Raw genomic sequence first — 12947 nt, 5'->3', positions numbered from 1 at the left:
AGGTGTGTGCCTTCCCAGGTCTGCACACACTCCGTACGGACCCAGGGAGGCCGCGATTTCAGGGCATTGATTATTTAAAAATATTTCTAAATATAAATTTCTTTGAGGCAACGTTACTTGATTTTTGGGGGGAAGCTTGGGGAGAAAGTTGCATAAATCTGGACTTGGAAATGCATTTAGCAACCTTGTAACAATTTGCAAGGCAGGCATTGACCCTTGTTATCTAGGACTACACTATGTTTTATTAAATAAATGGCTGCACTGCCATTTTGATCTATGGAGATCTTTATTTGTAAAAGTAGTGGCTGTTAGTAATTCAATGTTTGGTAGTTGAGAATTGCTAAACATAAGAACATAAGAACTCGGAGCAAGAGTAGGCCATACGGCCCCTTGAGCCTGCTTTGCCATTTAATACGATCATGGCTGGTCCAATCATGGATCACTTCCCTGCCCGCTCCCCAAAACCCCCCATTCCCCTATTGGTCAAGAAACTGTCTATCTCTGTCTTAAACTTATTTAATGACCCAGCTTCCACAGCCCTCTGAGGCATCGAATTTCACAGATTTACAACCCTCCGAGAGAAGAAATTCCTTCCCATCCCAGTCCCAAATGTAAACCAGCCAGCTCTATAGAACATTGGTATGAATTATATGATTAACATTGGGTAAAGAGAGAACGATCTTTCATTTATATAGCACCTTTCATGACCACTGGATGTCCCAAAGTGCTTTACAGCCAATTAAGTATTTTTGATGTATTGTCACTGTTGTGATGTAGGAGACGTGGCAGATAATCTGGACAGTAAAGTTTCTCAAACAACAATGAGATAAATGAACAGATTTCCTATGTACAAACGTACTTTATTTGCTGTAAAGCACTTCAGGATGACCTATGGCCATGAAAGGTACTATATAAATGCAAGTTTTTGTTTCCTGTAATCTGCTTCAATTTTTTTTTTTATTCCTTCTGGAATGTGGGCATCACCTGGCAAGGCCAGCTTTTATTGCCCTTGCGAAGGCGGTGGTGAGCTGCCACCTTGAGCTACTGCAGTCCGTGTGGTGAAGGTACTCCCACAGTGCTGTTAGGGACGGAGTTCCAGGAGTTTGACCCAGCGACAATTAAGGAACCGCAATATATTTCCATGTCAGGATGGCGTGTAACTTGGAGGGGAACTTGCAGGTGATGGTATTCCCATGAGTCTAGGTGGTAGAGGTCGCGGGTTTGGGAGATGCTGCCGAAGAAGCCTTGTTGAGTTGCTCCAGTGCATCTTGTAGATGGTACACACTGCAGTCACAGTACGCCAGTGGTGGAGGGAGTGAATGTTGAAGGTGGTGGATTGGGTACCAATCAAGCGGGCTGCTTTGTCCTGTTGAACTTCTTGAGTGTTGTTTGAGCTGCACTCATCCAGGCAAGTGGAGAGTATTCCATCTCACTCCTGACTTGTGCCTTGTAGATGATGGAAAGCTTTGGGGAGTCAGGAGATGAGACACTCGCCACAGAATACCCAGCCTCTGACCCACTCTTGTTGCCACAGTATTTATGTGGCTGGTCCAGTTAAGTTTCTGGTCAATGGGGGATTTAGCGATGGTAATGCCGTTGAATATCATGTGGAGGTGGTTATAGACTCTCGCTTGTTGGAGATGGGCATTTCTTAGCACGTGTGATGCAAATGTTACTTGCCACTTATCAGCCCAAACCTGAATGTCGTCCTGGTTTTGCTGCATACGGGTATGGGCTGCTTTATTTTCTGAAGTGTTGCGAATGAAACTGAACATTGTGCAATCAGCTGTGAACATCCTCACTTCTGACCTTATGATGGAGGGAAGGACATTGATGAAGCAGCTGAAGCTGTTTGGGTCTAGGACCTGAGGAACTCCTTGGGCTGGGATGATTGAACTCCAACCACCAAAACCATCTTCCTTTGTGCTAGGTTTGACTCCAGCCAGTGGAGAGTTTTTCCCCTGCTTCCTGATGACTTCAGTTTTACTAGGGCTCCTTGATGCCACACTCAGTCAAATGCAGTCACTCTCATCTCACCTCTGGAATTCAGCTCTTTTGTCCATGTTTGTTCCAAGGCTGTAATAAGGTCTGGAGTCCAGTGGTTCTTGCAAAACCAGTGATGTTGTTTGTGTATTAGGGTTGGTTTTCTGGACGAATATGTCGAGGAATCAGAGAGCTGGCCATCCTTGATGTGTAATGAGAAGGGACTAATTAGCAATCTTGTTGTGCGAGGCCCCTTGGGGAAGAGTGACCATAATATGGTAGAATTATTTATTAAGATGGAGAGTGACACAGTTAATTGAGAAAATAGGATCCTTAAATTAAGGAAAGGTAACTTTGATGGTATGAGGCACAAATTGCCGAGATTAGACTGGCAAATGATACTTAAAGGGTTGACGGTGGATAGGCAATGGCAAACCTTTAATGATCATATGGACGAACTTCAACAATTGTACATCCCTGTCTGGAGTAAAAATAAAACTGGGAAGGTGGCTCAACCGTGGCTAACAAGGGAAATTAAGGATAGTATTAATTCCAAGGAAGGGGCATACAAATTAGCCAGAAAAGGCAGCAAACCGGAGGACTGGGAGAATTTTAGAATTCAGCAGAGGAGGATGAAGGGTTTAATTAAGAGGGGGAAAATAGAGTACGAGAGGAAGCTTGCCGGAAACGTAAAAAATGACTGCAAAAGTTCTATAGATATGTGTTAGGGAAATTGACGGGATTGAAGGCTAATAAATCCCCAGGGCCTGATAGTCTATATCCCAGAGTACTTAAGGAAGTGGCCCTAGAAATAGTGGATGCATTGGTGATCATTTTCCAACAGTCTATCAACTCTGGATCAGTTCCTATGGACTGGAGGGTTGCTAATGTAACACCACTTTTTAAAAAAGGAGGGAGGGAGGGAGTAAACAGGTAATTATAGACTGGTTAGCCTGACATCAGTAGTGGGGAAAATGTTGGAATCAATCATTAAGGATGAAATAGCAGCTCATTTGGAAAGCAGTGATAGGATTGGTCCAAGTCAGCATGGATTTATGAAGGGGAAATCATGCTTGACAAATTTTCTGGAATTTTTGAGGATGTAACTAGTAGAGTGGACAAGGGAGAACCAGTAGATGTGGTGTATTTGGACTTTCAAAAGGCTTTTAACAAGGTCCCACACAAGAGATTGGTGTGCAAAATCAAAGCACATGATATTGGGGGTAATGTACTGATGTGGATAGAGAACTGGTTGGCAGACAGGAAGAAGAGAGTCGGGATTAACGGGTCCTTTTCAGAATGGCAGGCACTGACTAGTGGAGTGCCGCAGGGCTCAGTGCTGGGACCCCAGCTCTTTACAATATACATCAATGATTTAGATGAGTGAATTGAGTGTAATATCTCCAAGTTTGCAGATGATACTAAACTGGGTGGCGGTGTGAGCTGTGAGGAGGATGCTAAGAGGCTACAGGGTGACTTGGACAGGTTAGGCGAGTGGGCAAGTACGTGGTAGATGCAGTATAATGTGTATAACTGTGAGGTTATCCACTTTGGGGGCAAAAACACGAAGGCAGAATATTATCTGAATGGTGGCAGATTAGGAAAAGGGGAGGTGCAGCGAGACCTGGGTGTCATGGTTCATCAGTCATTGAAAGTTGGCATGCAGGTACAGCAGGCGGTGAAGAAGGCAAATGATATGTTGGTCTTCATAGCAAGGGGATTTGAGTATAGGAGCAGGGAAGTCTTGCTGCAGTTGTACTGGGCCTTGGTGCGGCCCCACCTGGAATATTGTGTTCGGTTTTGGTCTCCTAATCTGAGGAAGGACATTCTTGCGATTGAGGGAGTGCAACGAAGGTTCACCAGACTGATTCCAGGGATGGCTGGACTGACGTATGAGGAGAGACTGGATCAACTGGGCCTTTATACACTGGAGTTTAGAAGGATGAGAGGGGATCTCATAGAAACATAAGATTCTGACTGGACTGGACAGGTTAGATGCGGGAAGAATGTTCCCGATGTTGGGGAAGTCCAGAACCAGGGGACACAGTCTTACGATAAGGGGCAGGCCATTTAGGACTGAAATTGTTTCAGCTGACAGAATACAGTGCTCTCTACTGTATTTACTTTACTAAAGTGGATAATCCCATGAGTAATCTGAAATGTGATTCTGATCTGCAGGGAGGATGCATAATTCAGCAGGTGTAGCTCTACCTCCTGGTTCTGCAACCGTTTTTTAACAAATGTACTGAAGACTGTGGTTCTTTTACAAAATACTTTCATTGTATAAGATCAAAACACAATAGAGAAATACCTGGTAACAAAAGCTGCTGGAAAAGAAACAGTTTGAATTTGTAATCGGCTAGCTAGATTAGTTTTGTCTCATGCTATCCATTACCCGCTGGGAATATTGCTAATCTGTTACAATCCCACTTGTGTTTGTGCATTAATGCCTTGCGACACCACTGTAGGATAGAGTATTTGGCATCTGAATATCAAATCAATTATATTTTGATACCTTTCTGTCCGGGTAACATTTTTGTAACAGTTGCTTACATTTTGGTAACCAGTAGGTTTTGTCAAAAGAATGAAATAGATGTTGGAGTCAGGTTCATAGAGTTGTTGCCAGAGAATGGTGTCTTTGGTGGCATGATATTCTGCATATTTAAAAATATTCTATCAGTCTGGATTAAATGTTCTTCTGGGACATTTTTCCCACAGATTTTATTAGCTAGCTTGGTTAATAGGTTAAGAGAAGAACACGCTATTTATCTGATTCTTTTAGCACTGAGTTGTTTAAAAACAAAGTCATCATGTCACCCGAATATTCCATGCTGCCATAGAAGCTTTATTCGGTTCAGCTCTTCATTAATCAGTTTTTAAATATATCATTTTACAGGGGCTTCTAGCTTTCCGCACTAACTTTCAAAATCTTAAAAACTGAAGGAAGTTGTAACTTTGAGTGTCGGCAGTGGCTCAGTGGGTCGCACCCTCGCCTCTGAATCAGAAGGTTGTGGGTTCATAGTCCTACTCCAGAGACTTGAGCACAACAATCTAAGCTGACACTCCAATGCAGTACTGAGGGAGTGCTGCATTGTCGCAGGTGCCATCTTTCAGATGAGACGTTAAACCGAGGCCCTGTCTGCTCTCTCAGGTGGACGCAAAAGATCCCATGGCACTATTTCGAAGAACAGAAGGGGAGTTATCATTGGTGTGCTAGCCAATATTTATCCCACAATCATCATCACTAAAAATAGATTATCTGGTCATTATCACATTGCTGTTGCTAGAGAAATATCACCAACGATGTCTCCGCCAGATTCTTCAAATCCCCTGGGAGGACAGGCGCACCAACATCAGCATCCTCGTGCAGGCTAACATCCACAGCATTGAGGCACTGACCACACTCGATCAGCTCCGCTGGGCAGGCTACATAGTTCGCATGCCAGACACGAGACTCCAAAGCAAGTGCTCTACTCGGAGCTCCTTCACGGCAAACGAGCCAAAGGTGGGCAGCGGAAACGCTACAAGGACACCCTCAAAGCCTCCCTGATAAAGTGCGACATCCCCACTGACAACTGGGAGTTCCTAAGTGGAGGAAGTGCATCCGAGAGGGCGCTGAGCACCTCGAGTCCCGTCGCCGAGAGCATGCAGCAATCAAGCGCAGGCAGCGGAAAGAGCGTGTGGCGGATCTGTCCCACCCTCCGCTTCCCACAGCGACTGTCTGTCCCACTAATGGTGGGGTCTGTGGCTCTCGTATTGGACTGTTCAGCCACCTAGGAACTCATATTTTGAGAGTGGAAGCAAGTCTTCCTCGATTCTGGGGGACTGCCTATGATGATGAGTGGGGTAGAGTTGGAGGGTTTTGGAGGTGCTGCTGAAGAAGCCTTGGCGAATTGCTGCAGTGCATCTTTAGATGGTGCACACTGCAGCCACGGTGCGCCAGTAGTGGGGGGAGCGAATGTTTAAGGTGGTGGATGGGGTGGTAATCAAGTGGGCTGCTTTGTCCTGGATGGTGTTGAGCTTCTTAAGTGTTGTAGGGGCTGCACTCATCCAGGCAAGTAATAGTTATAACTATATTTGACACAAGTAAGAATGAATACATTACTGTATTTAAGCAATAGTTTACAATGTAAAATTGAGAATTATATTACCCCATTGTTCTTTGGGTAGAAATCGTGATTCCGTTCCCCTTTCCCACTGCTCTCGTTCTCCTTCACCTTCCCTGGTGCCGTCTCTTTAGCCTTCTACTAAATCACCTTCTCACTCAGTCCCTTCCATTTCCTCTCCCTCTCTGCGTTTTCTCAGCAAATCTCCACCAATCCCCAACTATCCCTTTGTTACCTGGACACGCATGTGCAGGGTTTTTGTCAGGTATCGCTTGCTGCGTGCAATTGGCTGCCACATTTTCTGCACTACAGCAGCGACTTCATCACCTGTCAGGTGCTTTGGGATGTCCTGAGATCATGAGGGGCGCTATACAAATGCAAGCCTTTTATTTTGAACCACTTTTGACCATTGGCTGTCCTGTGCCTGGAACATTCAGTCAACAAGCAATTCATCTAACGGGACAGCAGTTCCATCCGAAAGCGGAGTCCTTTAATGCCTAAGCTTTTGATAGGGTCCCACATGGCGGACTGGTCATGAAGGTAAAAGCCCATCGGATCCAGGGCAAAGTGGCAAGTTGGATCCAAAATTGGCTTAAAGTTAGGATGCAAAGGGTAATGGTTGATGGCTGCTTTTGTGACTGGAAGGATGTTTCCATTGGGGTTCGCAGGGCTCAGTACTGGGTCCCTTGCTTTTTGTGGTACACATCAATGATCTAGGCCACACTGCGATATGTGTGCGCACTAGGTCTGTGCAGCAGAGCAGGTCTCCAGTCGTCCTGGTTAACCCTTGCCACTGGATAAAGGCCTTGGCTCTGTCAAACCTGTGTGGTGGCTGGTGTGCAACGGCCACCCCACGTTTAAAAAAAAATCCACGCACAGGCATCTTCCACACCCTCAATTGGAGTTCAGGACTGGAACATCGGGTCCTTCATTGAAACATCTGTGAATTCTTGTGGAAGCAAGTCATCCTTGTTTGAGGGACCGCCTATGATGACACTGAACGTATTGGCTGATTAGTAAGCATTACAATGTAGTCACGTTATTAGTCATAAGTTGCATGATCAGTACTATTGATTATTAAGGATTGGCAGCTTTTTAATCTCTATATACATTCTGCTACTTTTCCAATTTCCCCTGTAAACTGCACTGCCCCCTGCATGGCCTGCCTCCCCCAATGTATGGCGCATTCAAATTTTTTGCATATGTGCAGTATTTACAATGTAAAATCCGGTGAGCGGCCTGTGCAGGACCTCTCAGACAACAGGACCTCTCGTGCGTGCACCATAATAGCAACTCTGGAAGTTACTCATCAAAAGCAAGACAGAAATACTCTCTCACACAGAGCGGGTGTGTGACTGGAACTCACTGTCTGAAAGGATGTTGGAAGCAGAAGCCCTCACCACATTTAAAAAAAGTATTTGGATGTGCACTTGAAGAGCCGTGACCTACAAGGCTATGGACCAAGAGCTGGAAAGTGGGATTAGGCTGGATAGCTCTTTGTCGGCTGGCGCAGACACAAAGGGCCGAAATGGCCTCCTTCCATGCTGTAAATTTCTATGATTCTATGAAAATGGTTTAAGTGGGGAGAAAGCTCTCCAGCTGGTACATCCACTTATACAAATACTTGGAAATTGACTGCTACCTTTCAATGGAAATATCATTCACTTTTAGCGCAGTATAAAGCTGAAAACCATTCCATCGATTTCACTTGGAAATATGAACCACTCAAAACCATTAGCAACATTTTAGAATAAGTGCCAGCTACTTCAAAATAACAGGCCTGCTTCTGATGTGTTACATTAACCGCAGCTGGGTTCCCCTGAAATTGTTGTCTTTTCTTTCAGGTGCTGCATGCAGCAAATCTCCAGGACTCGATCAGTTTCATTTTATGGTTTACAATCCCTCAAAGGCCAAGGAAGAGATAGTGGACTGCATTTAAAGCTGCTGTGATGCATCATTTTCAAGACTTTAAAGGCTTGGTGAAATTCAAACCATTTGCACTAAAATTGTGAAACTAAATGTCAACTTTAACAAAAATTCACCTGCAATCTGCTAAATTTAGTACCGAACATTGTTGAGAATGTGCCATGGAGATTGAGCCATATTTAATTGCCAATTAAGTATGTACATGTAGATTAAGTTTCTAAGGTTTCAGAGGGGTACTGTAAGCATTTACTTTTTTTTTACATTTCATGCATGAACATTGGAACAGGAGCAGGCCATCGAGCCCTCCAGCCTCTTCCATGATTCAGTTAGATCATGGTTGATCTGTACCTCAACACCAGTTACCCACCTTTTGATCTCTTGAACCTTTACAAAAACAAAAAACTAGTAAATAAATGGAGAACCCTAAAGTTGTATAGTAGCAGCCACTCCTGGGATTGTTTGCAAATATATGAAATCTATAAGAACAGGAGCAGGCTGTTCAGCCCCTCCTGCCTGTTATGCCATTCAGTCAGGGAGTGGTAGATCTGTAACTCAACTCCATTTATCTGCTTTTGTGATCCACAATCCCTTGATTCCCTGACCTAACAAAAATCTATCGATCTCAAGTCTTGAAAGTTTAAATTTACCCAGCATTAGCTGCCTTTTGTGGGAATCTGTAAAAACAAAATGTAGTTTAAGTCTGAGAACCGAAAAGCCACAGTTTCAGATCTGCATCAACGGGGTGGTGATGAAACTGAAGACTCAGGTCGGCCTTCTGATTCCTGAATGCACTGAGAAATGTAAGACCATCTCTTTGCGAAAGAATCTCACGCTGCTTTGAGTTGTACTGGGTATACAATCACATCAGCCCAGTGGAAAAACTACATTTCACAAGGGTCTAGGAGTTCACTGCAATAACTGTCTCAAAACTTTTAATGTTTAAATAACAGACACTCCATTTCACTCAATAACATAACTAGAGCTCTGGGTATTTATATAAACTGGTAAAGAGAGAGAACTTAGTGAGAGATGCAATCAAAGTGTGACTCTCAAACATAGGAACAGGAGTAGACCATTTAGCCCCTCGAGCCTGTTGCACCATTCAATAAGATCATGGCTGATCTGCGATCGAACTCCATATATCCACCTTTGGCCCATATCCCTTAGTACCTTTATTTAACAAAAAACTACCAATCTTAATTTTAAATCTAACAGTTGATCTAGCATCAATTTCCATTTGCGGAAGAAAGTTCCAAACTTCTACCATCCTTTGATTGAAGAAGTGTTTCTTAATTTCACTCCTGAAAGGTCTTGCTCTAATTTTTAGACTATGCCCCCTAGTCCTAGAATCCCCAACCAGGGGAAATAGTTTCTCTCAACTCACCCTTTAACCTTCTAAATTCCAGGGAATACAACCCTAGTTTGTGTAATCTCTCCTCATAATTTAATCTCGAGTCTGGATATCACTCTGGTAAACGGACGCCGCACTCACTCCAAGGCCACTATATCCTTCCTAAGGTGTAGTGTCCTGAACTGCTTACAGTTCTCCAGGTGCGGTCTGATCAGAGCTTTGTATAGCTGTAGCATAACTTCTACCCCCTTGTATTCTAGTCCTGTAGATATAAAAGCCAGCATTCCATTAGTCTTTTTGATTATTTTCTGGACCCCTAAGTCCTTTTGGACCTCCACTGTTAGTTTTTCACTATTTAGAAAGTACCCTACTCTATCCTTTTTAAGTTCAAAATGGATGACCTCACAGTTGCTTACATTGAAATCCATTTGCCACAGTTTTGTCCATTCATTTAATCTATCAATATCTTTGTAACTTTATTCTTTCATCTACACTCCTACAATGTCACCTATCTATCAGCAAATTTGGATATGTGACTTTCTATCTCATCATCTAAGTCGTTAATAAATACGGTGAATAGGCGAGACCCCAACGCACCACTAGTCACATCCTGCCAATTAGTGTACCTGCCCATTATCCCTACTCTCTCTCCTGCCGCTCAGCCAGTTTCCTAGCCAGTGCAGACTTACATCTGAATGTTGCATTTTACAGATACAGGTTGGAGATGAATAGTTACAGTAAAACGCTTAACATGCTTTTCTTGTGTTGTGTCATGTTGTTTCAGTTTTGTTTAAATACTGGACACTAGCATTGGAATTAGCAGATAAAGTTGTAACATTTAAGTGCTGTTGTATTGCAGCTGCGGCTGTTGCAATGAACTTTTGGAACAAGTACTATATTAATTTTCCATTTAGCTCGTGGCCTGTCAGCTGTTCTCAATTGTTAAGCAGATCTCCATTTACCACATAGGAATAAGCTTTGTTGTGTTCCCCATGCCAGTGTAACTCAGCCCTTGTAACAGAAGCAATAGAGCAGGAGTAGGCCATACGGCCCCTCGAGCCTGCTCTGCCATTCAGTTAGATCATGGCTGATCTTCTACCTCAACTCCAAGCTTAAAACAAAATGATTACAAATCAGCAGTAAAAAATGGAATATAATTTTAAAAAAGCAGAATTATTTGTATATACAGTAACTGCTATTGAAAAGAGTTCAGTTGGCAAGACTATTTTGCATTTTTGTGGAGAATGGTTTTGTGTTTGTGAACATTTCTACATGTCAACAACAACAACTTGTATTTATATAGCGCCTTTAACATAGTAAAACGTCCCAAGGCACTTCACAGGAGCATTCTCAAACAAATTTGACATTGAGCCTCATATGGAGATATTAGGGCAGATGGTTTTAAGGAGCGTCATAAAGGAGGAAAGGGAGGCAGAGAGATTTAGGGAGGGAATTCTAGAGCTTAGGGCCTCGGTAGCTGAAGGCATGACCGCCAGCGGTGGAGCGATTTAAAATCGGGGATGTGCAAGGGTCCGGAATTAGGAGTGCAGAGATCTCGGAGGGTTGTAGGTTTGGAAGAGATTACAGAGATAGGGAGGGGAGAGGCCATGGAGGGATTGAAAAACAAGGATGAGAATTTTTAAATCGAGGCGTTGCTCAACTGGATGATGCTTATCTCACTTGGCCATCCTCTGTGACTGCTTATTTTCACTGCAGTCTTTCCCATTCATTGAAGCTCCCCCCCACCACACATGTAATAGGAGGTTCTATAAATGGGACAGGGACTGCAGCAGGGAGGGAAGGGAAAACCATATCATTCATTGTTAATATTTTCTTCTTGAGAAAATCCACACGCTTCCCCTGCCCCACCATGCAAATGATCCCTTTCTGGCCAATCTAGTCTCAATTCTTTGATTGTTTTACGAGGAGAGAAGCTGAATAAACTTCCTCATGTAAGAATAAAAGTGTTTAGTAATGACAAAATTGATTCTGTTTATATATAACAATGTTAAAAGTGTAGATTATATGGAAAGGCTGCAGTGTTGAAACAAAATGGAAGCTCACAGTCTTCCAGCATGTTCTGTTTGTCTATTGTCTTCTGGCTGGACAGAGCTTAAAGGAAAAAAGGTGTTAATTGGAAAGCCATTAACCTAGTCAGGGAGTGGCGCCGGCCCTCCAGACAGACACATGTATGAGGAGAAGCCAATCGGAAACGGCCCTGGAACCAAGATCCAATCCTGAGGCTTCCTGAGAAACAATGGCCTTATGAGATATAAAAACTCAAGCCAAAGATTGCTCTCTCTTTTCTCCTTAGCACATGACAAAAGCAGGACCTCACTCTATAGACAAAGAAGCAGACTGTGTGCTTTGCCAGAGGAAGTAAAGTATACCGTTTTTATTGTAACAACATTGTATCTGTTGTAACTAAATCGATCCGTAGGATAGCTGACAACTGCAGATAGATGTGCATGTGTGTGTGTTTAATAAACTATTCCAAATTGTTTTAAAAGAATCAGTCTTGCTGTCCATTTAATGCCAGAGATTTAGAAATCTTACATTCACAACAAGCTTCAAGCACTCAGTCAGAGGAAAACCATTTGTGACTTGACACTAAAGTAATAAAGATAATAACTGTAAGTAATGAGGATTTAAAGCCAGCTTGGCTTGGAAAAGCAAGAAGCCAAAATACCAAATTAGCAGATGGATCCAAACAGTAACTGTTGGAAAGAGCAAGGAGGCTGCTGCATAGTTTTCTTTCAAATTAAGTTGAGTGAAACCATTTTGATATTAGTCCAATGCCCAATACAAGAGCTCTCCTTCTCATGCTTCACAAAATTTCACGGCGTAATAAATGTTGGCCCAGAAAATAGTATATGTCTCAGTTTTAAACTCTGATTTTAGGAAGAGAATTCTAGAAGTCTGGAATCATACAGCGCGGAACGGTAGCATAGTGGTTATGTTAATGAACTAGTAATCCAGAGAACTGGAGTAATAACCTGATTAAAAATCAGCTGTGATTTCAAATCTCACCACATCAGCTGTGAAATTTAAATTCAGTTAAATAAATCTGGAATAAAAAGCTAGTATCAGTAATGATGATCATCAAACTGTCACATTGGCGTAAGAACCCATCTGGTTTACTAATGTCCATTAGGGAAAGAAATCTGCTGTCCTTACCTGGTCCGGCCTATATGTGACTCCAGAATTGTACTCTTGACTGCTCTCTGAAATGGCCTAGCAAGCCACATAGTTGTAACAAATCGCTACAAGAAACAATGAGAATAAAACTGGACGGACCACCCGGCATTGACCTCACTGGCTTCGGACACGACAACAGCACACCCAGCCCAGTCAACCCTGCAAAGGCCTCCTCACTACCATCTGGGGGCTTGTGTGAAAATTTGAAGAGCTGCCCCACAGACTAGTCATAGTCATGCTCACAGAATCATACCATTCTATCAATGTCCCAGACTCCTCCATCATCATCCCTGGGTATGTCCTGTCCCACCGGCAGGACAGACTCACCAGAAGTGAGGGTACAGTGGTATACAGTGGCCCTGGGATTCCTCAACATTGCCTCC

The 12947-nt window shown here is 43.2% G+C and overlaps 1 protein-coding gene across 1 annotated transcript in view; it reads left to right on the top strand.

The window, feature by feature from the left end:
* The window catches only part of LOC139278311 (N(4)-(beta-N-acetylglucosaminyl)-L-asparaginase-like), a 44375-nt gene extending 32536 nt beyond the window's left edge, over positions 1-11839 (top strand). The window contains exon 9 of the mRNA XM_070897009.1: positions 7934-11839. Within this exon, the coding sequence (XP_070753110.1) occupies positions 7934-8028 (95 nt within the window). The 3' untranslated portion in view covers positions 8029-11839. The remainder of the gene's footprint in view (positions 1-7933) is intronic.
* Positions 11840-12947: the final 1108 nt, after the last annotated feature.

The sequence above is a fragment of the Pristiophorus japonicus genome, chromosome 1, assembly GCF_044704955.1.
Source record: "Pristiophorus japonicus isolate sPriJap1 chromosome 1, sPriJap1.hap1, whole genome shotgun sequence".
In the NCBI taxonomy this organism is placed as follows: domain Eukaryota; kingdom Metazoa; phylum Chordata; class Chondrichthyes; family Pristiophoridae; genus Pristiophorus; species Pristiophorus japonicus.
The sequence above is the reverse complement of the archived record's forward strand: the minus strand, read 5'-3'. Positions and strand labels throughout refer to the sequence as shown.